This window comes from Phocoena phocoena, chromosome 1 (assembly GCF_963924675.1).
Source record: "Phocoena phocoena chromosome 1, mPhoPho1.1, whole genome shotgun sequence".
Taxonomy (NCBI): domain Eukaryota; kingdom Metazoa; phylum Chordata; class Mammalia; order Artiodactyla; family Phocoenidae; genus Phocoena; species Phocoena phocoena.
This window is the reverse complement of record NC_089219.1, coordinates 49,581,022-49,605,844: the sequence shown is the minus strand read 5'-3', so window position 1 is coordinate 49,605,844 and position 24,823 is coordinate 49,581,022. Positions and strand designations below refer to the sequence as shown.

General features: G+C 35.1%; 1 protein-coding gene across 1 annotated transcript in view; it reads left to right on the top strand.

Moving 5' to 3' along the window:
• OMA1 (OMA1 zinc metallopeptidase) overlaps window positions 1-24,823 on the top strand; it is a 71,451-nt gene that overhangs the window by 14,977 nt on the left and 31,651 nt on the right. Inside the window, exons 6-7 of the mRNA XM_065891429.1 lie at window positions 486-614; window positions 4,564-4,638. Of these exons, the coding sequence (XP_065747501.1) occupies window positions 486-614; window positions 4,564-4,638 (204 nt within the window). The remainder of the gene's footprint in view (window positions 1-485; window positions 615-4,563; window positions 4,639-24,823) is intronic.

The window sequence follows — 24,823 nt, the reverse complement described above, 5'->3', positions numbered from 1 at the left end:
TAATAAACATATTTATTTGATTTTTTAAAAAGATTTAGTGACTGTATTAGAAACTATAACTTCCTGGGTTTGATTCCTTGTTCTTTTACTAATTGCTTTTTGAATTTGGGCAACTCTTTTAATCTCTTTTCATCTTAGTTTATCTATAAAATAGGGAACAATTGTACCTATTTTTACAAGATTATTATGTTTGTTAATATAAGACACTGTAGGTTAATGAACCTGTCATTGTATCTGAATGGTGGTAGTAGCTCAAGTAGATATTAGTTGAATGAATAACTAATAAGTATGTACACAAGAGATGGGAAAAACAGACTGGGAAAGGATAAAGCACACAGAAGAAAACGAATTTGCAGTCTTACGTGGCGAAGTTCAGTTAAACACATGTAATTATTTAATGTTGTTACACACGATGAACTAGAAAATGTTAGCATGTACTATCTGAATTTATTAAGTGTAATTTTCATTATTTTGATTTTTCTCAGGCAGAAAAGGCTAGCTTGGTTCATTTCCTGGATTTCGTAGGTCTGATTTTTCTCACAATGATTTGGGCCATTTGTCCTCGAGATAGTTTGGCACTTTTGGGCCAGTGGATTCAGTCTAAATTGCAGGAGGTAAGTCTGAAACAATAAGTTGAATTTGCGATGGCCTGTGGTGAGGACATTTTACTGTAAAGGAAAAAGTACCAGAAATGTTTTCATACCTTATCATGAGTCTTACCACGAAAAACGGGGGCTAATTTTTAGCGTCTTACGTCTTCTTATTTTTAGGGGATATTCTTTTTTTATTTTTAATTTATTGTTTCTGGCTGCATTGGGTCTTCATTGCTGTGCACAGGCTTTTCTCTGGTTGCGGCGAGTGGAGGCTACCCTTCATTGTGGTGTGTGGGCTTCTCATTGTGGTGGCTTCTCTTGTAGTGGACTACAGGCTCTAGGCGCGCAGGCTTCAGTAGTTGTGGCTCGCGGGCTCTAGAGTGCAGTCTCAGTAGTTGTGGCGCACGGGCTTAGCTGCTCCGCGGCACATGGGATCTTCCCGGACCAGGGCTTGAACCCGTGTCCCCTGCATTGGCAGGCAGATTGTTAACCACTGCGCCACCAGGGAAGCCCTTAGGGGATATTCTTAATAGTGAGCATTCAAATTAGAAAATATTACATCTCTTATATGATGGAGATAGATGGATTAGAAGGGCTTGGCAACTTTTGGCTAGCTTTTTTTTTGCATAGTTATTGTTCTTACAGAGAGAAACCCAGTCACAACCCTTTCTTTCCTTCTGTTGCTTTACCTTCAGACGTACCCCTTTTGTCTCCTAGTAGCAGTGGTGTACTCACTGGACGACTCTCCCTTCCCCCAAATATTTGCATTTTAATGGGGAACTCTTAAAACCTGTAAACTTTTATGGGCGCAGGGTTGGCAGAAGCTGCTTGACTACCTTCATCTCCTCACTCCCAGTTAAATTAATGTGGCCTGGAAAATACTGAAAGGACAGTCTTAATAGGTGTTTGTTAACTTTTGTTTTTAGTACTTATGCATAATGATAGTCATCTGATAAAATTTTTTGAGTCCTCCATCTTGTTCAAAACAGTACACTACTGAAAGGAGGTCTTGCAATCTTAATATTTGCTTTGTTTAACTATGATTAGCTATTTTATTTTATGTCTTTCATCAGATATTTCTTCTTGTCCTGGGAGGTTTGGTTATTTAGGAACAATCTGTTATTTGTTTATTCAGTGATTTGTGGAGCACCCATCAGAGTGCCATCTGGGTGCTGTTTAAATCCAATGTGTAAAATTCTTTGAGACAAATTGCTTTAGAAATTGAATAACTAAGTCTTTTATTCAGTGTTAGCATATCATTTGGTTTCATTTATATTGAAATAAAGGTTCTTAAACGGAAAGAGAAAGAATGGTTATTGCTTAGATTATAGAATCTCATATTTTGAATTCTATTTTTATCATTGATGTGCTGGGAAGTCAGAGAAGGTAATGTAGTTTTCCCCCTGTTTATCAATAAATAGCTTTTTCTGTAATGGAATCAGGAGATGAAGTCATAAGAAAGATAACTGGAAGCTGTTTCTCCCTTGAAATACTTGATGATCCTATTTGAGTATAATTCTTTAATAATTAAACTGAAAACAAAGTAAGGGTTACTTCTGTTTGAACTCTTTTTCCCTAAATCAGGACCCCCTCCCAGCAATTTTGGTGACAAGGAAATATTTCTTTCTCTGGAAGCCTGCTCATTGTGATTGGAGAGCGGAGGGGAATGCTGGTAGTGAAGTTCTTGAGGGGGAATTGCTGACATTTTTTTGTCAGAGGAAGGAAGAGAGGAAGGAAGAAGTAGGGGGCCCTCACTTAACTGGCTGGGTACAATGTAGCAGCCCTCATAGAGCGCTACCAGGTAGGGTTTTGAAAGCTATTAATAATGATTATAGTAGCTAACATTTATTGAGTACTTGCTGTATTGTAGGCACTAGGATAAACACTGTAGATTAATTTTGTACAGGGGTTAAGAATACAGGCTCTGATCAGATGGATCTGTGTTTGAATTTAATCTCTATTAGACCTAAATTTTGTAGAACTTCCGCGGGTTACTTCACTTATTATAGGTCTCAGTTTCTTTATCTGTAAGTTTGGATAACAGTAGTGGCTAACTCAAACATTATTGCGGGTTTAATTACACATTTAAGGCAGCATTTCTCAATATAGGCACTATTGACATTTTGAATTGACAAAGAATTGACAAGATAATTCTTTGTTGTGGGGAATTGTCCTCTGCATTGCAGTATGTTCAGTGGCTTCTACACGTCTAGATGCCTCTACACATCTGGCCTCTACCCACTAGATGCCAGTAGCACTCCCCCCTCTCTTCCCAGCCCCAGTTGTGACAATCAAAAATATCTCCAGACATTTCCAAATGTCCCTGAGGGACAATATCACGTCCAGTTGAGAACCACTGATTGAAAGCATTTAGCACAGTACCTGGTACCAAGTAAGGACTCAACAAATGGGAGTTATTATTATTATTATTATTTGCTCATTTTATTCTCTCTGCAACTCTAGGAGTTTGGTACTGTTACTGCTCCATTTTACATATGACGCTATTGGGCTTAGAGGCGTTAAAAAATTAGCCCAGAACTAATAGTTAATACACATCAGCATTTGGGCTTGAACACGTTTCTTTCCTTTTAAAGCCAATGTTTTTAATTGGTTATACTACCGACAGATTTGTTGGGACACCTGCAGACTGCTTATGGAAAGTGCAGACACTATATAATATAGTTCAGCAACTTAAAACAGACATGATCGAGAAGGAAGCAAGTCATATCTAGTGGTCATATACAACGGATTAGATTGATTTTACTATTTCTAGCCATTACTGACATGCAGCTACCTCTGAAAAATTGCTTCCCCAATTAATAGCTCTTCTCTCAAAAATCCTGCCTATTGATCCATCTTCTACAAAGTTTTAGTACTTACTGAAAATTAGTATTTAACTGGAAAGCATTCACATAAATACAAGTAATTAGGAAAATTACAGTTATAATATCTATTTGTATTCTTTTTTTTTTTTTTAAACATCTTTATTGGGGTATAATTGCTTTACAATGGTGTGTTAGTTTCTGCTTTATAACAAAGTGAATCAGCTATACATATACATATGTTCCCATATGTCTTCCCTCTTGCGTCTCCCTCCCTCCCACTCTCCCCATCCCACACTTCCAGGCTGTCACAAAGCACCGAGCTAATATCCCTGTGCCTTGCGGCTGCTTTATTTGTATTCTTTTATTGAAGTTGGAAGAAAAGTTCATTTTCCTAACTAATCGATACTTAGACAACAAAGAGGAAATTAAGATAGTATGTCAAAGAAAGAACATTCTGCTATATGGTTAATTTTCTAACTGAAATAAATCCTCTAGTAGTGTCACTGGCTATTATATAGCTATAGTTTTTCAATTTTCTTTTAAAACTGCAAGATCACAATGTTCCTTGGTCATATTTAAAATCCTGCATCAATAAGCTTTCTTAGGGAATCCTCTACATAGTAAGTAGAGATTATAATTGGAAAAATGCAAGTCCACTGTATGATACTGTGTACTCTGCAAAAGTTTGCAGGCATGGTTTTTTCCTATTCTTTCCGTGCTTTAAAAATATTAATCTCTGGGCTTCCCCAGTGGCGCGGTGGTTGAGAGTCCGCCTGCCGATGCAGGGGACACGGGTTCGTGCCCCGGGCCGGGAAGATCCCACATGCCGCGGAGCGGCTGGGCCCGTGAGCCATGGCCGCTGAGCCTGCGCGTCCGGAGCCTGTGCTCCGCAACGGGAGAGGCCACAATGGTGAGAGGCCCGCGTACCGCAAAAAAAAAAAAAAAAAAAAAAAAAAATTAATCTCTGATGGAGGAAATAAAGGCTGCACTTTGTTTTATACCATAGTGTTCTTTAAATGTTAATCATGGAGAGCATAAAAGCTATATCCTAGGTACTTCATGAAATTAATTTTTAAAATCTCATTTTTTGCTCCTTTTGTTATGAAATAGCCTTAATGGAACTTTTCTTTCTTATTTCTTCTTAGTTTATGTTTGATAGACCATATAGTAGAACACTGGAGGCTGAAGCTGACAAAATTGGACTACAACTTGCTGCAAAGGTAAAATATTTAGTAGTTGAGAATACACAGTGTCCTTCACATAGTAAAAGATAAACGTGTATCATCTTAATGAGGTTTGGCATGGGCATAGAATGAAAGTTGGGCTATATATAATTTTTCATTAATACCTTTTTAAGTCTGTGCCCTCTTTGCTGTCTTTATTTTATTCCTTTCCCTTAGTTTGCTGATCTAAGGAGGCTTTTTGAGTAAGTAAGATGATGTGTAGCTGTTTTTCCCCACTTGGAGAAAGGTTTACCTTACTGTAGCTGTATTCCTGGCTAAGCAACCTGAATTTTCACCATTTAAATAAACGGTAGGAGAGCAGGCTTATTACTCTGTATCTTTCAGATTATTTTTGTTGCAGCAGATGGCTTATTTTTGCTAGCCACAGAGAGCAGCTCTGGGCCTTTACTCTGGTTTACGTTGGCTTTGTTCATATCTACCTAACAGGGCACTTCATGCCTGGCTGCTGTTTTTAATCACCTGTGATAACTGCGTATTATTAGTAGGATTTAACATTAAAAGTAAAACTGTATTTTTAAAAATGAATGAAAACAGTGCCACTTCACATATTAAATTCAAATTGTATTTGATTCTTTGTTGAGTTTTCAGTAGTTATTAAAAGTCCTAACTATTGAAAATTACTATTATCTGAATTTCTCATTATGAGTTTTATGGATTTAATTTCATAAATCAAGATATTACTCATTCACAAAAGCAGTGTTCTTTGAATGTTACATAAGTAGAATTAAGTGAATTATCAGACTGCATAGATTAAGAGGTTCCCAAATGATGGGCCACAGATTGGCTCTATCAAGAATTTCCTAATTTTAATGTACTACAGTCTGTGAAATTTTCCCTCTAGGTAAGTGCATTCTGTGTTCTGATTAAGAAATCTTTGCTCATTTCAGTAAATTGTTCCTGTTTTATTTCCAAGAAGTTTTATTGTTTTGTTAAATATAAGGAGGAGGTCAAGATAATTTTTTTCTCATGTGGATATCTAATAGACTCAGCACTATTTATTGAAGAGTTTATCTTTTCTCCACTATACTTCAGTGTCTCTTTGTCATTAATGTGGGAGGCTATATGTCAGTCTGTTTCTGGACTCCCTGTTGTATTCCATTGGCCTGTTATTTATCTTTGAGCCAATACCACATTGTCATTGTAGCTGTGTTACAAGTCTCGATATCTGATATCTTGATATCTTGATTTCTGTCCTCCAATGTTGTTCTGCAATATTGACTTGGCTATTCTTGGTCCTTTGCTTTTTCATATAAATTTCAGAATCAGCTTGTTAAATCACATACCTGTACAAAAACATGCCTGGGATTTTGATGGGAATTGTGTGCATCAAATATAGATCAATATGGGGACAGCTGACTAGTGTCAACAGTATTGAGTCTTCCAATCCATGGGTGGTATATTTGTCCATTTATTTAGATGTTCTTTAATTTCTTTCAGTGATGCTTTGAAATTTTTGTGTGTGTGTAGGACTTATACATCTTTTGTTAGATTTATTGCTTAGTGTTTGACATTTTTGATGTTATAAACAATGTCATTGAAAAAACAAATTTGCCTATATAGAGAAATACAGTTTGTTTTTATCATTGGCTTTGTATCCAGCAACCTTGCTAAATAAATTCACGTAATTCTAATAGTGTGTAGATTCTTTTAGATTTTTACATATACATAGTTATGTTGTCTGGGAATAATAACAGCTTTATTGCTTCCTTTCCATTCTGTATACTTCCTTTTTTTTTTTTACCTAATTGCAATGGCCAGAAACTTCAGCACAGTGTTGATGGTGGACACCTTTGTTTCTTCATGATCTTAGTGGAAAAGCATTCAATATTTCACCATTAATTCTGGTGTTTGTTGTAAGCTTTTTTTAAACCTGACTTTTGTCAGATAAGAGTTTCCCATCTATTTCTAATATGCTAAGAGATTTTTTAAAATTATGAATATTAAGTTTTTCAAATGGTTTTTCTGCACTTGATGATTTTATAGTTTTTCTCCTTTAATCTGTTAATGTGGCAAATTACAATAATTTTTTTTGTTTAAAAAATGACAATTTTTTATTTTTGAAATAAACCAGTTTTGTCAATTATATTAACCTTTTAATGTATTGCTGGAGTTGGTCTGCTCATGTTTAGTTTAGAATGTTTCTGTGTTCATAGGAGGTAGTGGCTTGGAATTTTCTTGTAATATCTTGTCAGGTTTTGGTATCAACATTATGCTGATCTCATAAAATGCGTTGGTAGTGTTCCTTCTTCTTTGTAAGAGTTTGTGTAAGAATAGTGATATTTATTTTTTCAATGTTTGGATAAAGCCATATGGGCCTACACATTTCTTTGTGGAAGGGTATTTAATTATGGATTCAATAGATGTGGAACTACTCTTTAATAGATGTAAAACTACTATTCAGATTTTTATATCAGTTTTCATAAGTTTTGTTTTTCCAGGAACTTAGGTTTTGTTTAAACTTTCAGTATTACTGGTATAAAGTTGTTTTGATATACTCTTCTTATATCTTTAATGTCTCAAGGATTCCTGCATACTACAGATACATTTTAAAAATGTCCCCTTTGTTCCTAGTATTGGTGATATATGCTTTGTCTCTTTGCTAGATTTTATTACGTTCATTAATCTTTTCAGAAAGATGTTTTGGCTTTGCTTATTTTCTCTATTCTATATTTGTTTTCTGTTGTTTCAGTTACTGTTGTTATCTTTATTATTTCCTTCTGCTTTGAGCTTTATCTGCTGTTCTTCCTAACTTCTTTAGATAGATACTTATGTCATTGATTTTATGTCATTGATTTGTCATTTTCTTTTCTAATGTATACATTTATGCCTAGCCGTTTTCTTTTCAGAATATCTCGTCATATTGCAAGTGTTGATATGTTTTTGTTTTCTTCAGTTTAAAATATATTCTTGCTTTCATTGTAATTTCTTCTTTGACCCATGGGTCGTTTAGAAGTATATTCCTTAGTTTCTAAACATTTGTTGGTTTCCTTAGTTTCTAAACTCCTTGATTTCTAAACATCTACCTTTTGTTTTTGATGTCTAGCTTAATTACAGTCTGATGGGAGAATATACTGAATGGTGAATTCTTTAAAATTTGTTCAGTTTTGCTTTTTGGCTCAGCATGTTACCAAGTTTGTTAAAATGGTGTGCGCTTGAAAGTGGATTCTGCCATTGTGGGTGCAGTGTTCTGCGTATGTCCATTTTGTCAAGTTTGTTAAATCTGTTGTTTGAGATCATCTGTATCCTTGCTGAATTTTTTTCTCTGCGTTTTTCTTTTTCTAGTTACCAAGAGAGGTTAGTCTCTCGTGATGCTGAATTTTTCTGTTTTTCCTTTTAGTCCTATTAATTTTTACTTTTTATACTTTAATACTATTTTTAGCATACTCATATAGGATTGTTAGAGTTTACTGGTAGCTTGATCCTTTTATCAATATGTAATCCCTCTTTGTCTCTAGTAATGCTTCTTGCCCGAAGTTCTCTTTTTCCTTTATTAGTATTGTCGTGACAGCTTTCTTTTGGTTAGTGCTCGCCTGTCACATCTTACTCCATTCTTTTATTTTCAAGTTTTCTGTGTTCTTACGTGTGTGTCTCTTATAAGTAACACATAGTTGTTTTCTCGTCTGTGCCGTATTTTGGATGTTTTTAGTCTGTTTATATTTTTAATTTTTATTTCTTAATGACTAATGCTGTGGAGGATATGTTTATGTGTGTACTGGCCATTCATGTACCTTCTTTTGTTAACTGTCTTTTTAGATATTTTACTCAGTTTTAAATTGAGTTGTCTTCTTACTCTTACATTGTAAGAGTTCTTTATACATATGCTGGATATAAGTCCTTTGTCAAATATTTGTGCAAATATTTTCTCTTATTCTGTGACTTGCTTTATTTTTTTATAGTGTGTTTTGAACAATAAAAGTTTAAAATTTTTATGAAATCTAATTTTTCTACTTTGTGCTTAATTTACTCTTTCTCTAGTTTTATAATGTAGGTGCTTAGATCATTGGTTTTAGACTTCCTTCTTATTTAGAATAGCATTTAAAGCTCTAAATTTCCCACTCTGCATTGTTTTAGCTAGACACAGATTTTGATACGTTGTATTTTTGTTTTCAGTTACACAGATTTTGATATGTTGTATTTTTATTTTCAGTTAAGTCAGAATATTTTCTAAAATTTCCATTGTGATTTCTTCTTTCATCCATGTGTTGTTCAGAAGTGAGTCATTTAATATCCAGGTATTTGGAGTTTGTCTAAACGTTTATTTCTAATTAATTATTTCATGGTCAGAGAATATACTCTGTGAGAATTTAATTTTTTCAACTCTGTTGGGACTTGTTTTATGGTGTATCATTTGGTCTATTTTGGTGACTGTTCCATCACTTGAAAAAATGTGTATTCAGTATTTGCTGAGTGTATACTCTATAAATATCAATTAAGTTAAGGTAGTTTATAGAGTCATTAAATCTTCTATATCTTCTGATTTTTTGTCTACTTGCTGTTGAGTAAGGAGTTTTGAAATCTTTAACCGTGACTGTGGATTTGTCTATTTTTTCTTTCAGTTCTGTTAGTTTCTGCTTCCTGAATTTTGAAGCTCTCTATTAGGTGCATACACATGTGGGATTATTTTATCCTCTTATTGAACTGGTTGATTATTGTGAAGTATTTTTTTATTTGTCTCTAGCAATACTCTGAAGTATTTTTTGTTTGGCATTAATTTTTTTTTAATTTATTTTTTATTGAAGTATAGTTGAATTACAATGTTGTGTTAATTACTGCCGTACAGCAGTGACTCAGTTATACATATATATGCATTCTTTTCCATATTCTTTTTTTTTTTATTAATTTATTTGGTTGTGCTGGCTCTTAGTTGTGACCTGCAGGCTCCTTATTTGCGGCACATGGGCTACTTAGTTGTGGCATGCATGTGGGATCTACTTCCCTGACCAGAGATCGAACCCAGGCCCCCTGCATTGGCAACGTGCAGTCTTAACCACTGCACCACCAGGGAAGTCCCTTATTTTTCATGTTCTTTTCCATTATGGTTTATCACAGGATATTGAATATAGTTCCCTGTGCTACACAGTAGGACCCTGTTGTTTATCCATTCTGTACGTACCAATTTGCATCTGCTAATCCCAAACTCACAATCCCTCTCCCGCCTCCTTCCCCCTTGGCAACCACTAGTCTAATCTCTATGTCCCTTTTTCTGTTTCATAGATAGGTTTGTGTCGCATTTTAGATTCCACATATAAGTGAAATCATATGGTATTTGTCTTTCTCTTTCTGACTTACTTCACTTAGTATGATAACCTCTAGTTGCATTCATGTTGCTGCAAATGGCATTATTTCATTCTTTTTTATGGCTGAGTACTATTCCATTGTATATATGTACCACATCTTCTTTATCCAGTCATCTGTCAATGGACATTTAGGTTGTTTCCATGTCTTGGCTATTGTGAATAGTGCTGCTATGAACATAGGGGTGCATGTATGTTTTTGAATTATAGTTTTGTCTAGATATATGCCCCAATCGAAAAATGCTCAGAAGACCTAAAGAGACATTTCTCCAAAGAAGACATACAGATGGCCAATAGGCACATGAAAAGATGCTCAACATTGCTAATTATTAGAGAAATACAAATCAAAACTAGAGTGAGGTACCACCTCACGCTGGTCAGAATGGCCATTGTTAAAAAGTCTACAAATAATAAATGCTGGAGAGGGTGTGGAGAAAAAGGAACCCTCCTACACTGTTGGTGGGAATGTAAGTTGGTGCAGCCAGTGTGGAAAACAGTATTGAGGTTCCTCAGAAAACTAAAAATAGAATTACCTTATGATTCAGCAATCCTACTCCTGGGCATATATCCTGGAATTAATTTTGTTTGACATTATTTTGCTTGACATTAATATAGACCCTGCAGCTTTCTTAGGTGTTATTGTTCACTTGGAATATCTTTTTCTGCCCATTTGTTTTCAAACTCTTTCAGTTTTTGTATTTAAAATGCATCTCTTACAGATGGCATAAACTAGGTTCTTGCGTTTTTATTGTTTGACAATCTATGCCTTTAGTTTGAAGTGTATAGTCAATTTATATTTAATGTAATTATTGATATGCTTGTATTTAGGTCTGCCATACTGCTATTTCTTTTATCTATTTTTTTGGTTGCTCTGTTCCTCCTTTTATTCCTTCTTTGAGTTAATCATACTTTTTAGTATTCCATTCATTGGCTTTTTAGATATAACACTTTGCATTATTTTTAATGGTTCCTTGTGGGATTACAATATGCATCTTTAACCTTTTGAAATCTACTTCAGGTTTTGTTTTTTTTTTATACAGCAGGTTCTTATTAGTCATCAATTTTATACACATCAGTGTATACATGTCAATCCCAATCGCCCAATTCATCACACCACCATCCCCACCCCCCCACAGCTTTCCCCCCTTGGTGTCCATACATTTGTTCTCTACATCTGTGTCTCAATTTCTGCCCTGCAAACCGGTTCATCTGTACCATTTTTCTGGTTCCATATATATGTGTTAATATACGATATTTGTTTTTCTCTTTCTGACTTACTTCACTCTGTATAACAGTCTCTAGATCCATCCACGTCTCAATAAATGACCCAATTTTGTTTCTTTTTATGGCTGAGTAATATTCCATTGTATATATGTACCACATCTTCTTTATGCATTCTTCTGTCGATGGGCATTTAGGTTGCTTCCATGACCTGGCTATTGTAAATAGTGCTGTAGTGAACATTGGGGTGCATGTGTCTTTTTGAATGTGGTTTCTCTGGGTATATGGCCAGTAGTGGGAAAGCTGGATCATATGGTAATTCTATTTTTAGGTTTTTAAGGAACCTGCATACCGTTCTCCATAGTGGCTGTATCAGTTTACATTCCCACCGACAGTGCAAGAGGTTTCCCTTTTCTCCACATCCTTTCCAGCATTTGTTTGTAGATTTTCTGATGAAGCCCATGCTAACTGCTGTGAGGTTATACCTCATTGTAGTTTTGATTTGCATTTCTCTAATAATTAGTGATATTGAGCAGCTTTTCATGTGATTATTGGCCATCTGTATGTCTTCTTTGGAGAAATGTCTATTTAGGTCTTCTGCCCATTTTTTTATTGGGTTGTTCGTTCTTTTAATATTGATCTGCATGAGCTGTTTATATATTTTGGAGATTAATCCTTTGTCCGTTGATTCGTTAGCAAATATTTTCTCCTATTCTGAGGGTTGTCTTTTCATCTTGTTTATGGTTTCCTTTGCTGTGCAAAAGCTTTGAAGTTTCATTAGGTCCCATTCATTTATTTTTATTTCTATTACTCTAGGAGGTGGATCAAAAAAGATCTTGCTGTAATTTATGTCAGAGTGTTCTTCCTTTGTTTTCCTCTAAGAGTTTTATAGTGTCCAGTCTTACATTTAGGTCCCTAATCCATTTTGAGTTTATTTCTGTGTATGGTGTTAGGGAGTGTTCTAATTTCATTCCTTTACATGTAGCTGTCCAATTTTCCCAGCACCACTTATTGAAGAGACTTTCTTTTCTCCATTGTATATCCTTGCCTCCTTTGTCATAGATTAGTTGACCATAGGTGCGTGGGTTTACCTCTGGGCTTTCTATCTTGTTCCATTGATCTGTGTTTCTATTTTTGTGCCAGTACCATATTGTCTTGATTCCTGTAGCTTTGTATTATAGTCTGAAGTCAGGGAGTCTGATTCCTTCAGCTCCATTTTTTTCCCTCAAGAATGCTTGGGCTATTGGGGTCTTTTGTGTCTCCATACAAATTTTAAGATTTTCTTTTTCTAGTTCCGTAAAAAAATGCCATTGGTAATTTGATAGGGATTGCATTGAATCTGTAGAATGCTTTGGGTAGTATAGTCATTTTCACAATATTGATTCTTCCAGTCCAAGAACATGGTATATCTCTCCATCTGTTGATATCATCTTTAATTTCTTTCATCAGTGTCTTATAGTTTTCTGCATACAGGTCTTTTGTCTCCCTAGGTAGGTTTATTCCTAGGTATTTTATTCTTTTTGTTGCAGTGGTAAATGGGAGTGTTTCCTTAATTTCTGTTTCACATTTTTCATCATTAGTATATAGGAATGCAAGAGATTTCTGTGCATTAATTTTGTATCCTGCAACTTTACCAAATTCATTGATTAGCTCTAGTAGTTTTCTGGTGGCATTTTTAGGATTCTCTGTGTATAGTATCGTGTCATCTGCAAACAGTGATCGTTTTACTTCTTCTTTTCCAATTTGTATTCCTTTTATTTCTTTTTCTTCTCTGATTGCTGAGACTAAGACTTCCAAAACTATGTTGAATAATAGCAGTGAGAGTGGACATCCATGTCTTGTTCCTGATCTTAGATGAAATGCTTTCAGTCTTTCACCGTTGAGAATGATGTTTGCTGTGGGTTTGTCATATATGGCCTTTATTATGTTGAGGTAGGTTCCCTCTATGCCCACTTTCTGGAGAGTTTTTATCATAAATGGGTGTTGAATTTTGTCAGAAGCTTTTTCTGAATCTATTGAGATGATCGTATGGTTTTTATTCTTCAGTTGTTAATATGGTGTATCACATTGATTGATTTGTGTATATTGAAGAATCCTTGCATCCGTGGGATAAATCCCACTTGATCATGGTATGTGATCCTTTAAATGTGTTGTTGGATTCTGCTTGCTAGTATTTTGTTGAGGAGTTTTGCATCTATGTTCATCAGTGATATTGGCCTGTAATTTTCCTTTTTTGTAGTATCTTTGTCTTGTTTTGGTATCAGGGTGATGGTGGCCTCATAGAATGGGTTTGGGAGTGTTCCTTCCTCTGTGATTTTTTGAAAGAGTTTTAGAAGGATGGGTGTTAGTTCTTCTGTAAATGTTTGATAGAATTCACCTGTGAAGCCATCTGGTCCTGGACTTTTGTTTGTTGGAAGATTTTTAATCACAGTTTCAATTTCATTACTTGTGATTGGTCTGTTCATATTTTCTATTTCTTCCTGCTTCAGTCTTGGAAGGTTATACCTTTCTAAGAATTTGTCAGTTTCTTCCAGTTTGTCCATTTTATTGGCATAGAGTTGCTTGTAGTAGTCTCTTAGGATGCTTTGTATTTCTGCGGTGTCTGTTGTTAAGTTCTCCTTTTTCATTTCTAATTTTATTGATTTGAGTCCTCTCCCTCTTTTTCTTGATGAGTCTGGCTAATTTTCTTGATGAGTCTGGCAATTTTATTTATCTTCTCAAGGAACCAGCTTTTAGTTTTATTGATCTTTGCCACTATTTTCTTTGTTTCTATTTCATTTATTTCTGCTCTGATCTTTATGATTTCTTTCCTTCTGCTAACTTTGGGTTTTGTTTGTTCTTCTTTCTCTAGTTCCTTTAGGTGTAAGGTTAGATTGTTTACTTGAGATTTTTCTTGTTTCTTGAGGTAGGCTTGTATAGCTGTAAACTTCCCTCTTAGAGCTGCTTTTCCTGCATCCCATAGGTTTTGGATCATCGTGTTTTCATTGTCATCTGTCTCTAGGTATTTTTTGATTTCCTCCTTGATTTCCTCAGTGATCTCTTGGTTATTTAGTAACATATTGTTTAGCCTCCATGTGTTTGTGGTTTTTACATTTTTTCCCCTGTAATTGATTTCTAATCTCATAGCATTGTGGTTAGAAAAGATGCTTGATATGATTTCAATTTTGTTAAATTTACTGAGGCTTGATTTGTGACCCAAGATGTAATCTATCCTGGAGAATGTCTGTGCGCACTTGAGAAGAAAGTGTAATCTGCTGTTTTTGGATGGAATGTCCTATAAATATCGCTTAAATCTATGTGGTCTATTGTGTCATTTAAAGCTACTGTTTCCGTATTTATTTTCACTTTGGATGATCTGTCCATTGGTGTAAGTGAGGTGTTACCGTCCCCCACTCTTATTGTGTTACTGTCGATTTCCTCTTTTACAGCTGTTAGCAGTTGCTTTATGTATTGAGGTGCTCCTATGTTGGGTGCATATATATTTATAATTGTTATATCTTCTTCTTGGATTGATCCCTTGATCATTATGTAGTGTCCTTCCTTGTCTCTTGTAACATTCTTTATTTTAAAGTCTATTTTATCTGATATGAATATTGCTACTCCTGCTTTCTTTTGATTTTCATTTGCATGGAATATCTTTTTCCATCCCCTCATTTTCAGTCTGTATGTGTCCCTGGGTCTGAAGTGGGTCTCTTGTACACAGCATATATAGGGGTCTTGTTTTTGTATGCATTCAGTGAGCCTGTGTCTTTTGGTTGGTTCATTTAATCCGTTCACATTTAAGGTAATTGTTGGTATGTATGCTCCTGTGACTATTTTCTTAATTGTTTTGGGTTTGTTTTTGTAGGTCCTTTTCTTGTCTTGTGTTTCCCACTTAGAGAAGTTCCTTTTGCATTTGTTGTAGAGCTGGTTTGGTGGTGCTGAATTCTCTTAGCTTTTGCTTGTCTGTAAAGCTTTTGATTTCTCCATCGAATCTGAGTGAGATCCTTGTTGGGTAGAGTAATCTTGGTTATAGGTTCTTCCCTTTCATTACTTTAAGTATATCATGCCACTCCCTTCTGGCTTGTAGAGTTTCTGCTGAGAAATCAGCTGTTAACCTTATGGGAGTTCCCTTGTATGTTATTTGTCGTTTTTCCCTTGCTGCTTTCAATAATTTTTCTTTGTCTTTAATTTTTGCCAATTTGATTGCTATGTGTCCCAGCGTGTTTCAGCTAGGGTTTATCCTGTATGTGACTCACTGCACTTCCTGGACTTGGGTGGCTATTTCCTTTCCCATGTTGCGGAAGTTTTCGACTATAATCTCTTCAGATATTTTCTCGGGTCCTTTCTCTCTCTCTTCTCCTTCTGGGACCCCTATAATGCGAATGTTGTTGCATTTAATGTTGTCCCAGAGGTCTCTTAGGCTGTCTTCATTTCTTTTCTTTCTTTTTTGTTTATTCTGTTCCGCAGCAGTGAATTCCACCATTCTGTCTTCCATGTCACTTATCCCTTCTTCTGCCTCAGTTATTCTGCTATTGATTCCTTCTAGTGTATTTTTCATTTCAGTTATTGTATTGTTCATCTCTGTTTGTTTGTTCTTTAATTCTTCTAGGTCTTTGTTAAACATTTCTTGCATCTTCTCGATCTTTGTCTCTGTTCTTTTTCCGAGGTCCTGGGTCATCTTCACTATCATTATTCTGAATTCTTTTTCTGGAAGATTGCCTATCTCCACTTCATTTAGTTGATTTTCTGGGGTTTTATCTTGTTCCTTCATCTGGTACATAGCCATCTACCTTTTCATCTTGTCTGTCTTTCTGTGAATGTGGTTTTTGTTCCACAGGCTGCAGGATTGTAGTTCTTCTTGCTTCTGCTGTCTGCCCTCTCTCTACTTCAGGTTGATAGTGAGTAATTTCTGGCAAAATGTACAAGCTTTGCAATAGTGTATTTGTCAGTCATCGTGAATTTAAGCCAAGATGTAGTTCACCCTTCATGTTGTTTTCTTGATTCTGAGGATTTCCTCTTAATTTCTATTTGTGCTACTCGCTTCCAGTTTTTTTTTTTTTTTGTGGTATGCGGACCTCTCACTGCTGCGGCCTCTCCCGTTGTGGAGCACAAGCTCCAGACGTGCAGGCTCAGCGGCCATGGTTCACGGGCCCAGCTGCTCCATGAACCCGTTTCCCCTGCATTGTCAGGTGGACACTCAACCACTGCGCCACCAGGGAAGCCCTCGCTTCCAGTTTTGTTAATGACTTGAAGCCCATAAGGCTTCAGCTTTTTGTCATCCTAATTGCTCATGGTTGAGGAGTACACTGAGTTTAAAAAAAAGAAAGAAAGAAAGAAAGAAAGATAAAAGGCAGCAGACTTACAGATTTTTGCCCCCACAGTTTTATTTTTCAAGAGTCCCTTTGTGTCTGGTCTTTGCTTGCTTTTCTACAACTCCCACCCACCCTCCTTGTATCTCCCTGCCTTAAATGTAATTTAGATGCCAGTCAGGGATTTGGGTGGAGTTGACACAGAGTTTCTCATTCCTTTTGTAGTTCCCTCATTGTCAGAATTCCTCCTTTAGGTTTCTCACTGCTTTAACATCCCTGAACTATGATCTCTGGCACTTTGGCTGATGAGCCTGTTGCCATTTTCTGTAGCTTTGTCAGTGGAAGCTGGGCAACACCTTCAGGCCAGAAAGCAAGAATTCTTGTCTTATCTCTTCTGTTGAAGTTTTTCAAGATTAAATTCTCTTATGGCTTCTGTTTTTGTACAGTTTCCATTATCTTTAAATAGTTATTTTAAATCACGTTTTTATAATTGTTATCTGCTGGAAGGTTCACATGTTTGCTTCCCTTTTCTTGCGTTAGTCAAAATTTCACCTTTCCTAAAATAATATTTTTGCAGGGCATAAAATTTTTAATTGGCAGTTATTTTCTTAGAGTATGTTAATGATGACATTTCGATTTTCTCTAGCTTATTGTTCCTGTTCAGGTTTCAGCTGTCAGTCTTTTTCTGTTCCTTTGAAGGCAGTGGGTCTTTTTCTTCCATGACTGCTAAAATTCTCTGTTTGTCCTTGCTTTTTTATCGTTTGTGTGTCTAGGTGTGCTTTTCTTTGTATTTATTGTGCTTGCTGTGGCTTATAATGTTTCACTAGTTTGGGAAATTCTCAGGCATTATTTTTTAACATATTGTTTTAGCAATATTTTTCTCTTTTCCCCTGTAGCTTTGGGATTTTTATACTCTCATTTGTCTCTCAAATTTTTTTTTTAATTTTCTGTCCTTATCTCTCTACATTTCAGAATGTATGTTTTCCACTCCTGTCTTGTGGTTCACTGATCTTATATTCAGCTGTGTTCATTCTGCCATTAAACTCATTTTTGAGTTTTAAATTTCAGTTATATTTTTCCACCTAGAGTTTTAATTTGATTCTCTTTTATAAATTTCAATTATCTGGTAAAAGTCTCCATTTTGTCATAATTTTCTTTATGTTTTCTTGAATGTGTTAATCACAATTTTCTTTAAACATTCATGTTTGTTAACTTATTTTTATTATCTCTGAATCTGTTTCTGTTGTGTGTTTTTGCCTTTGGTCTTGTTCTTGGTATGCTTGCTTATTTTTTTTAAATTATGACTTTATATTGTCTTTTTTTAATGAAGTATATTTATGGAATATGTGTATTCTTTTTCAGATTCTTTTCCATTATAAGTTATTACAAGATACTGAGTATAGTTCCCTGTGCTATACAGTAGATCCTTGTTGCTTATCTATTATATGTATAGTAATGTGTGTCTGTTAATCCCAAATCCCTAATTTATCCCTCCCCCTCCCCTTTGGTAACCATAAGTTTGTGTCAGTGAGTCTGTTTCTGTTTTGTAAATAAGTTCATTTGTATCATTTTTTTAGATTCCATATATAAGTGATATCCTATGATATTTGTCTTTCTTGGTCTGACTTCACTGAGTATGATAATCTATAGGTCCATCCATGTTGCTGCAAATGGCATTATTTCATTCTTTTTTATGGCTGAGTAATATTCGTGTGTGTGTGTGTGTGTGTGTGTGTGTGTGTGTGTGTATACACCACATCTTCTTTATCCATTCATCTGCTGGTGGGCATTTAGGTTGCTTCGATGTCTTGGCTATTGTAAATAGTGCTGCTATGAACATTGGGGTGCATGTATCTTTTCAAATTATAGTTATCTCTGGATATATGCCCAGGAGTGGGATTGTTGAATCATATAGTAACTCTTTTTTTAGTTTTAAAGGAACCTCCATACTGTTCTCCATAGTGACTGCACCACTTTACATTCCCACCAACAGTGTAGGAGGGTTCCCTTTTCTCCATACCCTCTCCAGCATTTATTATTTGTGGAATTTTTGATGATGGACATTCTGACCAGTGTGAGGTGGTACCTTATTGTGGTTTTGATTTGCATTTCTCTAATAATTAGCAATGTTGAGCTTCTTTTCACGTGCATTTTGGCCATCTGTATGTCTTCTTTGGAGAAATGTCAATTTAGATCTTCTGCCCATTTTTTGGTTGGGTTGTGTGTTTTTGTGATATTGAGCTGTATAAGCTGTTTGTGTATTTTGGAAATTAATGCTTGCTTATTTTTTATTAAATACTGGGCATTTTATATAAACAGTGCTGTTGACTCTGAGTGGTGATTTCTTCTGTCATTGGGGATTCTCCTTGTAGTCTGGTGGACAACTAGAACAGAGCAGATCACTTCAGTCAGTCAGAGCCTGAGCTGAGTCTTTATAAGTTTCAATTTACCTCTAGTTCACCGTCATTCATAAGGGTATTACTGTCTAGCAAAGCCTATTGAAGGCTTGGAGTATATACTGAGTTCCTTCTCTGTAGTGGTTCCTGAACTTCAGTTTTTGTTCTCATGGTGCCATAAGACAGTTGAAATCTTTACTTAGTTTTTCATCTACTTTTTGTTTTAAAAAGTGCCCTGTGCAGCTACTTTGGTGAACTGGCGTCAAGTGTCTCTGTCTCCATACTTTCAAATATTGACTTCTCAAATTTGGCTGCCTTGTCAATCTGGACTTCTAAATTTTGGCTCTCTAACCCTGATAGACAGTCAAAAGCTCTTAGTCACCTCCTTCTGCTTCTGCTTGGATTTCATTTGATTTCTGCTTGTATTCTCAGTTTCTTGCTCTTCACTGCTTAAAATTGAATAGATTTGCTGGATGGCATTGTGAAACAGAAGATCAGACTCACCTCAGTGAGTTTTCCTTCTTTCTGGGATTTTGTCTTCTCTAGTCTTGGTTGACTTGGTAACTCTTCAATACCTTTGAACAAATATTATATCCAGATTTTCTAATCTTTTCTGACAGGAATGTCAGTCTGCTCTAATAAGCTACTGACTCCATCACTGTCAGGAGAGGAAGTCCCTAACTTAGTCTTTTGAATAGCTACCTAATATTCTGTAATTTGGATAACTCATTTAATTAGGTATCTATTACTGAACTTTTGGGTTATTTATTGGTCTTTTTTTTTTTGGTTGTTGTTTTTATTGCAAATAATTCTGAAATCATCAACCTTATATGCATATCCTTCTGCTCCTTGGGCTTTAATAGCTATAGGGTGGGATTACTGGCATTTCAATTTTTATTTTAAAAGATACTCCCAATTACTTCAAAATGTTAATAGCAAATCTTACCAGTGACAACTCAGGATGCCTTTTTTTAATACCCACTTCAGTACTGTTTTCAATCTCTTTTTGTTAATTTGGACAAAAAATGAAATCTCATTGCTTTTAAGACTTAAATTTTCTTGCCTAGCAGTCAGGTTGAACATAATGCTTCATTTTCATTGGCTCCTTTATTTCTTCTTTTGCAGATGGCCTTTTATTACGTTTTGATTAGTAGATTTTAAAAATACATATTCTAGGCTCCCCGTTGGCAGTTCTGATTCAGTAGCTAAATGATGAAGGTCTGAATCTGAAAATGTTTAGGAGCTGCCAAGTGATTCTGATATCCAGGCAGATTTGGAAATTACAACTTTGAGTAATCAAATGCCTGTTTTGTGTTTTGAGGTGACTTGGTAAATTTCCTGTTTTATTTAAAAAAAGAGGAATGAAATTAGGGAAGTTATTAAAGAAGTATTGATATTCCTGTGATTATTTATAAATGCAAGCCATATATTTTTTAAGAGTATATCTTGATGAAACTATGATCTTATGTTCTAAAGCACACTAAATATTGTGTTATGGACTAGTCACCTTTTGGTATTACGGTTTATTTAGTTCAAAGGAGAATATGATATTGCTACAGATGTAAAGTCATGAATATATATATTCAATTCAACATCTTCAATATAAGATGTTATCTTATATTGATAAGATAACATCTTTGTTATGGAGCACTTAGGATATAAAAATGCAATCTCTGAATACAAGTATTTCTTTCCTGCCAAAGGGAGAAATAGTATGAAAACCTCAAATATTATATTTATACTACTGCTTACTCTGTCACCTTTTTAGATAATAACACCGTCATCTTCCATTTAATACTTACTATGTTCCAGTACTTTGCTTAGTATTTTATATGCATTGCCTAATTTAAGCCTTACAGTAACTCCATGAAGTAGTTGTTATCATTACCTCTGTTGTATAGATAAAGGAACTGAAGCCCAGATATTGTTACTTTCTTGTTCTCAGGTACAAAATGGTAAAGCCATGATTAAAACTTGAGTGTGTTTGATTTCAAAATCCATGCTCCAGTTTGCTATCCCTCTACCACAGTTACATTTCTCAAGGTCTGCTTGTCTACCTGTATATTGTTGTATCCCATGCTTACTTTGCCATATTTATCATGTTCTTCTCCTTAGTAGCATTTGATACTATTAACCGTACTCCCCTTTAAAAAAATATATGTATCTATTTGTGTAGCCCACATTTCATTATAGCATGGAAAGTAATTTAGTATTATAAACTCATAATGGGAAATAACAGCCTTCACTGCCCCCTGCCTTATACCCCAGAGATGAAAATCACCTTAACTTCTTTTTGCTATTTACCTCTATATTTCTACATAATGAGTTTATTTTGTAATTTCTTGACTCATTAAGTTTAGACATTATTAGTTTCTAGTTATAAAAGATTTAGTCTGATTGTTTTCTTACTATTAGAGTGTTCTTTACATATTCTGGATACAGTCGTTTGTTGGATATGTGATTTGAAAATTGTTTTTCTTCATCTGCGGGTCATCTTTTCTTAACGGATTTTTTTTTTTTTTTTTTTTGTAGAGCAAGCATTTTTAATTTTGATGAAATCCAGTTTAAGGAATCTCCAAGTAAACTCCACACCAGTTTCTGGGGCAAGCTCTTTCTGACAGCTTGCCCCACAGATTCCTGCAACTTCTGCAGCTTTAAACTCCTGTCTTCTAATACCTTAGCTCAGTCAAGCTCACCATTCTCTGCTTGGGTTCTACCTCCCTGTGGTGTGGTCAGGAAACTGCCCCCAGGCAGAGAACAGGGGTAAATCTCAGAATCACTCATGTTTTTCTCTTCTCTCAAGGATCATAGTCTTGTCCTGCCTGTTGTCTAGTACTTGAAAACGTGTGCCTTTTAGATTCATTCCATTTTATAGTTATTCATTTTGGGAGGACAGGTCCAGTACTAGTTACTTTGGTGGATGGAAGTGTAAATCCCCAAATAGTGGACTTCACTGTAAGGTTATAGCTCTTTCTTTGGGAATTTCCATATGGAATTTATAGGAGTCTAGCCCCAAAAGCTTGTAAGTGCCCCTCTTGAGATACATAGCTGGGTTATTTCTTCAAGTAACCTGAATAACTATGCAGGTAGCACCATCTAGTGAGAGAAATAGGTAATAAGCAAAATCTACTTTCATCATAGGAATAAGAGAAAATTCTAAATTCTAAATTTTCTGTAAAATAATAGGTTATAGAATCACAGACTTTTAGAGCAGGAAGGAAAATTGGAGATCATCTGATCCACCTTCTCCTTTTACAGATTAGGAAATTAGGTTCCAAAGAGTTGCAGTGATTTGTCTGATAACATACAGCTAGTTAGTAGCAAAAACCAGGGCTAGAATTCAGGTCTCCGAGTTTTCCAGGTTAGTAATCTGAGCCTTCTTCATAGCAAACTATCTTTGCGTTCTATTTGGGTTAATATCTTAGGTTCTTTTTCAGTGATTCATTTAAGAAAGAAAAAATAATAAATGAGAACATTTCACTTACTAGGTGTGTTATGAAGTAAACTTTCATAATGCAAATATTATTCATTACATCTCATTTTGAACCTAATTGTTCCACCTAGAGAAATGAGACAAGCTTTTGTGTTTAATTTTTTTAGTTGCTGTGATTTCAGCACTAGTATTGAATCTTATGATAAAACTTCAGGATAGAGAAAAAAAAATAAATACATGAAATTTATTAAAATTATGTTGATGATGAACTGACATGTTGGAAATCAAAAGATGTGGAAAATTTTAAAATGAAATGAATTATAAAATAATGGCAGTCTCATTTTTCTTCTTTGTTAGGGTACATAAAATAGTTTTGATTAGTCTAAGTTTTTTCTTTCTTTTTAAATAAGAGAGATTGGCATATATTGAGGATGGTTTAGCTGTAACCATCCCAAGACTATATCACATTTAGTTGGAAAAGAGCTTTTTTAAATTATTGACTAGAAAAATATTGTTTAGACAAGAAGTGGGTTATTAAGTAAAGTGAGCTGTAACAGGCAATCTCATCTATCAGCAGTATTGGGAAAATGAACCTGTTAAAGTGAGAGACTGAAATAAACTAGTTCCCTGGTAGATGATGATGACAGTGATAACAGTAGTGCTGATAACACTGATGATGATTTTGACAACAATGATAATAGTTATCATTTCTTTATGTGTTGCACATGTTCTGAGTGTTTTAAATGTGTTAACTCTTTTAATCTTCATAGCAACCCTGTGAAGTATAGGTTCGTTTTTACGTATGAAACTGCGGGATAGAGAAAGCAAGTAACTTGTCAAAGGGCTCACATATAGTAAAGTTTTCCCCTTCTGTTTCTGAAATGGAACTTTTTATCATACTTTAACCTGCTAGGAACAATTTTGGCCATCTGCAGTATTGCCCCTAAGATGACCATTTCTCTATCTGTTTTAGTTCCTTTAAGTCTAATTTTAAAATAGCCTCAGAGTATTCTTCTACATCTAGGAGTCCCGTTACCCTTCTCCCACAGTCCTCTGTAGTATTATTTCAGATGGCTATTTTATTTACCACAGGTCTACATGGAATAGAGGAGAGAATGCCAGAATGACTGGGACAAGTGTAGGGTGTTAATGCCATTCCAAAATAAATTCAGAACTGCTAGTGTCAGAATTTACCTCTTGGAGAGGGTCATGGCTGGCGTGAGTTTGGTTGGAGAGTCTAGGTGAATAGAGAGAGCACAATTCAGAGACACTTTTCTTCTTTGTACTTCTAATGAAAATTTTGGCTACAGGTAGGGTGTACTAGGTCTAGGTCTAATCATATATTTCTCTCTAATATTGTTTTGACCTTGGGAAGTGTTCAGATTATAAGAATAGCTCTTATACTATTGTACTCTTATGAATATGAGTTTTTAGTTGAATAGTAGCAACTTGTCAATTAATATATCCCCTAATGCACATTCTTGCATATTGATATTATAGGCTAAATAAACTAAATCCTTCTTTAGTGGTAAATTCATGACATAATCACTTATGATAGTATTGAGGATCCTGCAACAACCATAGGCCTGTGGTTGCTCACCAGGGGAAAAGAAGAGTAAAAATAGTGTCTACTATGTTCTGGATTCTGGGCTTGGTACTTTACAAGAGTTACCACATTTACTCCCAATGATCCACTGCTTTAATTTCATTTTTACAGATAAATTTGAGACTCCTGCAGACTAAATTATTGGTCCAAGTTCACACACTCTGGAATCGGTCTCCTTGGGTTCAAATTGTAGCTCTGTCACTTACTGGCTGTGTTACCTTAGCAAATTATTTGACCTCTGTGGGCCTTGGTTTCTTTGATCTATAAAATGAGCATAATTATAGGATTTACTGCATGAGGTTGTTACGATTAGATGAGTTAATATAATGAATTAATATCTGTAACACAGTATCATGTAAGTGATTATTATTTAAATAAAATAAATAACTGGTATTTTGAACCCAGTCTTTCTGGTTCTAACACCCAGTCTCTTCCCCTTACCCCAGCATAATGTCTCAAAAAGTATTCCAGGACCAATGTATTTTACTAAAACATATTTTATGTTTCCTTTGAACAGCTGTGGCCATTACTAGTTCTCTTTTAAAAAGGAAATGTTGTCTAGAAAGTCTCATTCTTTCTATCTTTATGTACTTACAGACACCTGATAAACACAAATTCCTTACTTTACCATAATTTTTACTGAGGCAAGCGAGTTATGCTTGTGATGGGCTAAATATTTATTTTTAAAATATTTGTATTTTGATCTATAATTATCACTTCTTTTTCTTTTTTTATTGTGGTAAGAACATTTAACATGAGCTCTACCCTCCTAACAAATTTTTAAGTATATAATACATTACTGTTAACTATAGCCATGATGTTGTACAGCAGATCTGTAGAATTTATTTATCTTGCATAACTGAAAATTTATGCCTGTTGAATAGCAACTTCCCATTTCTCCTTACCCCTAGCTCCTGGCA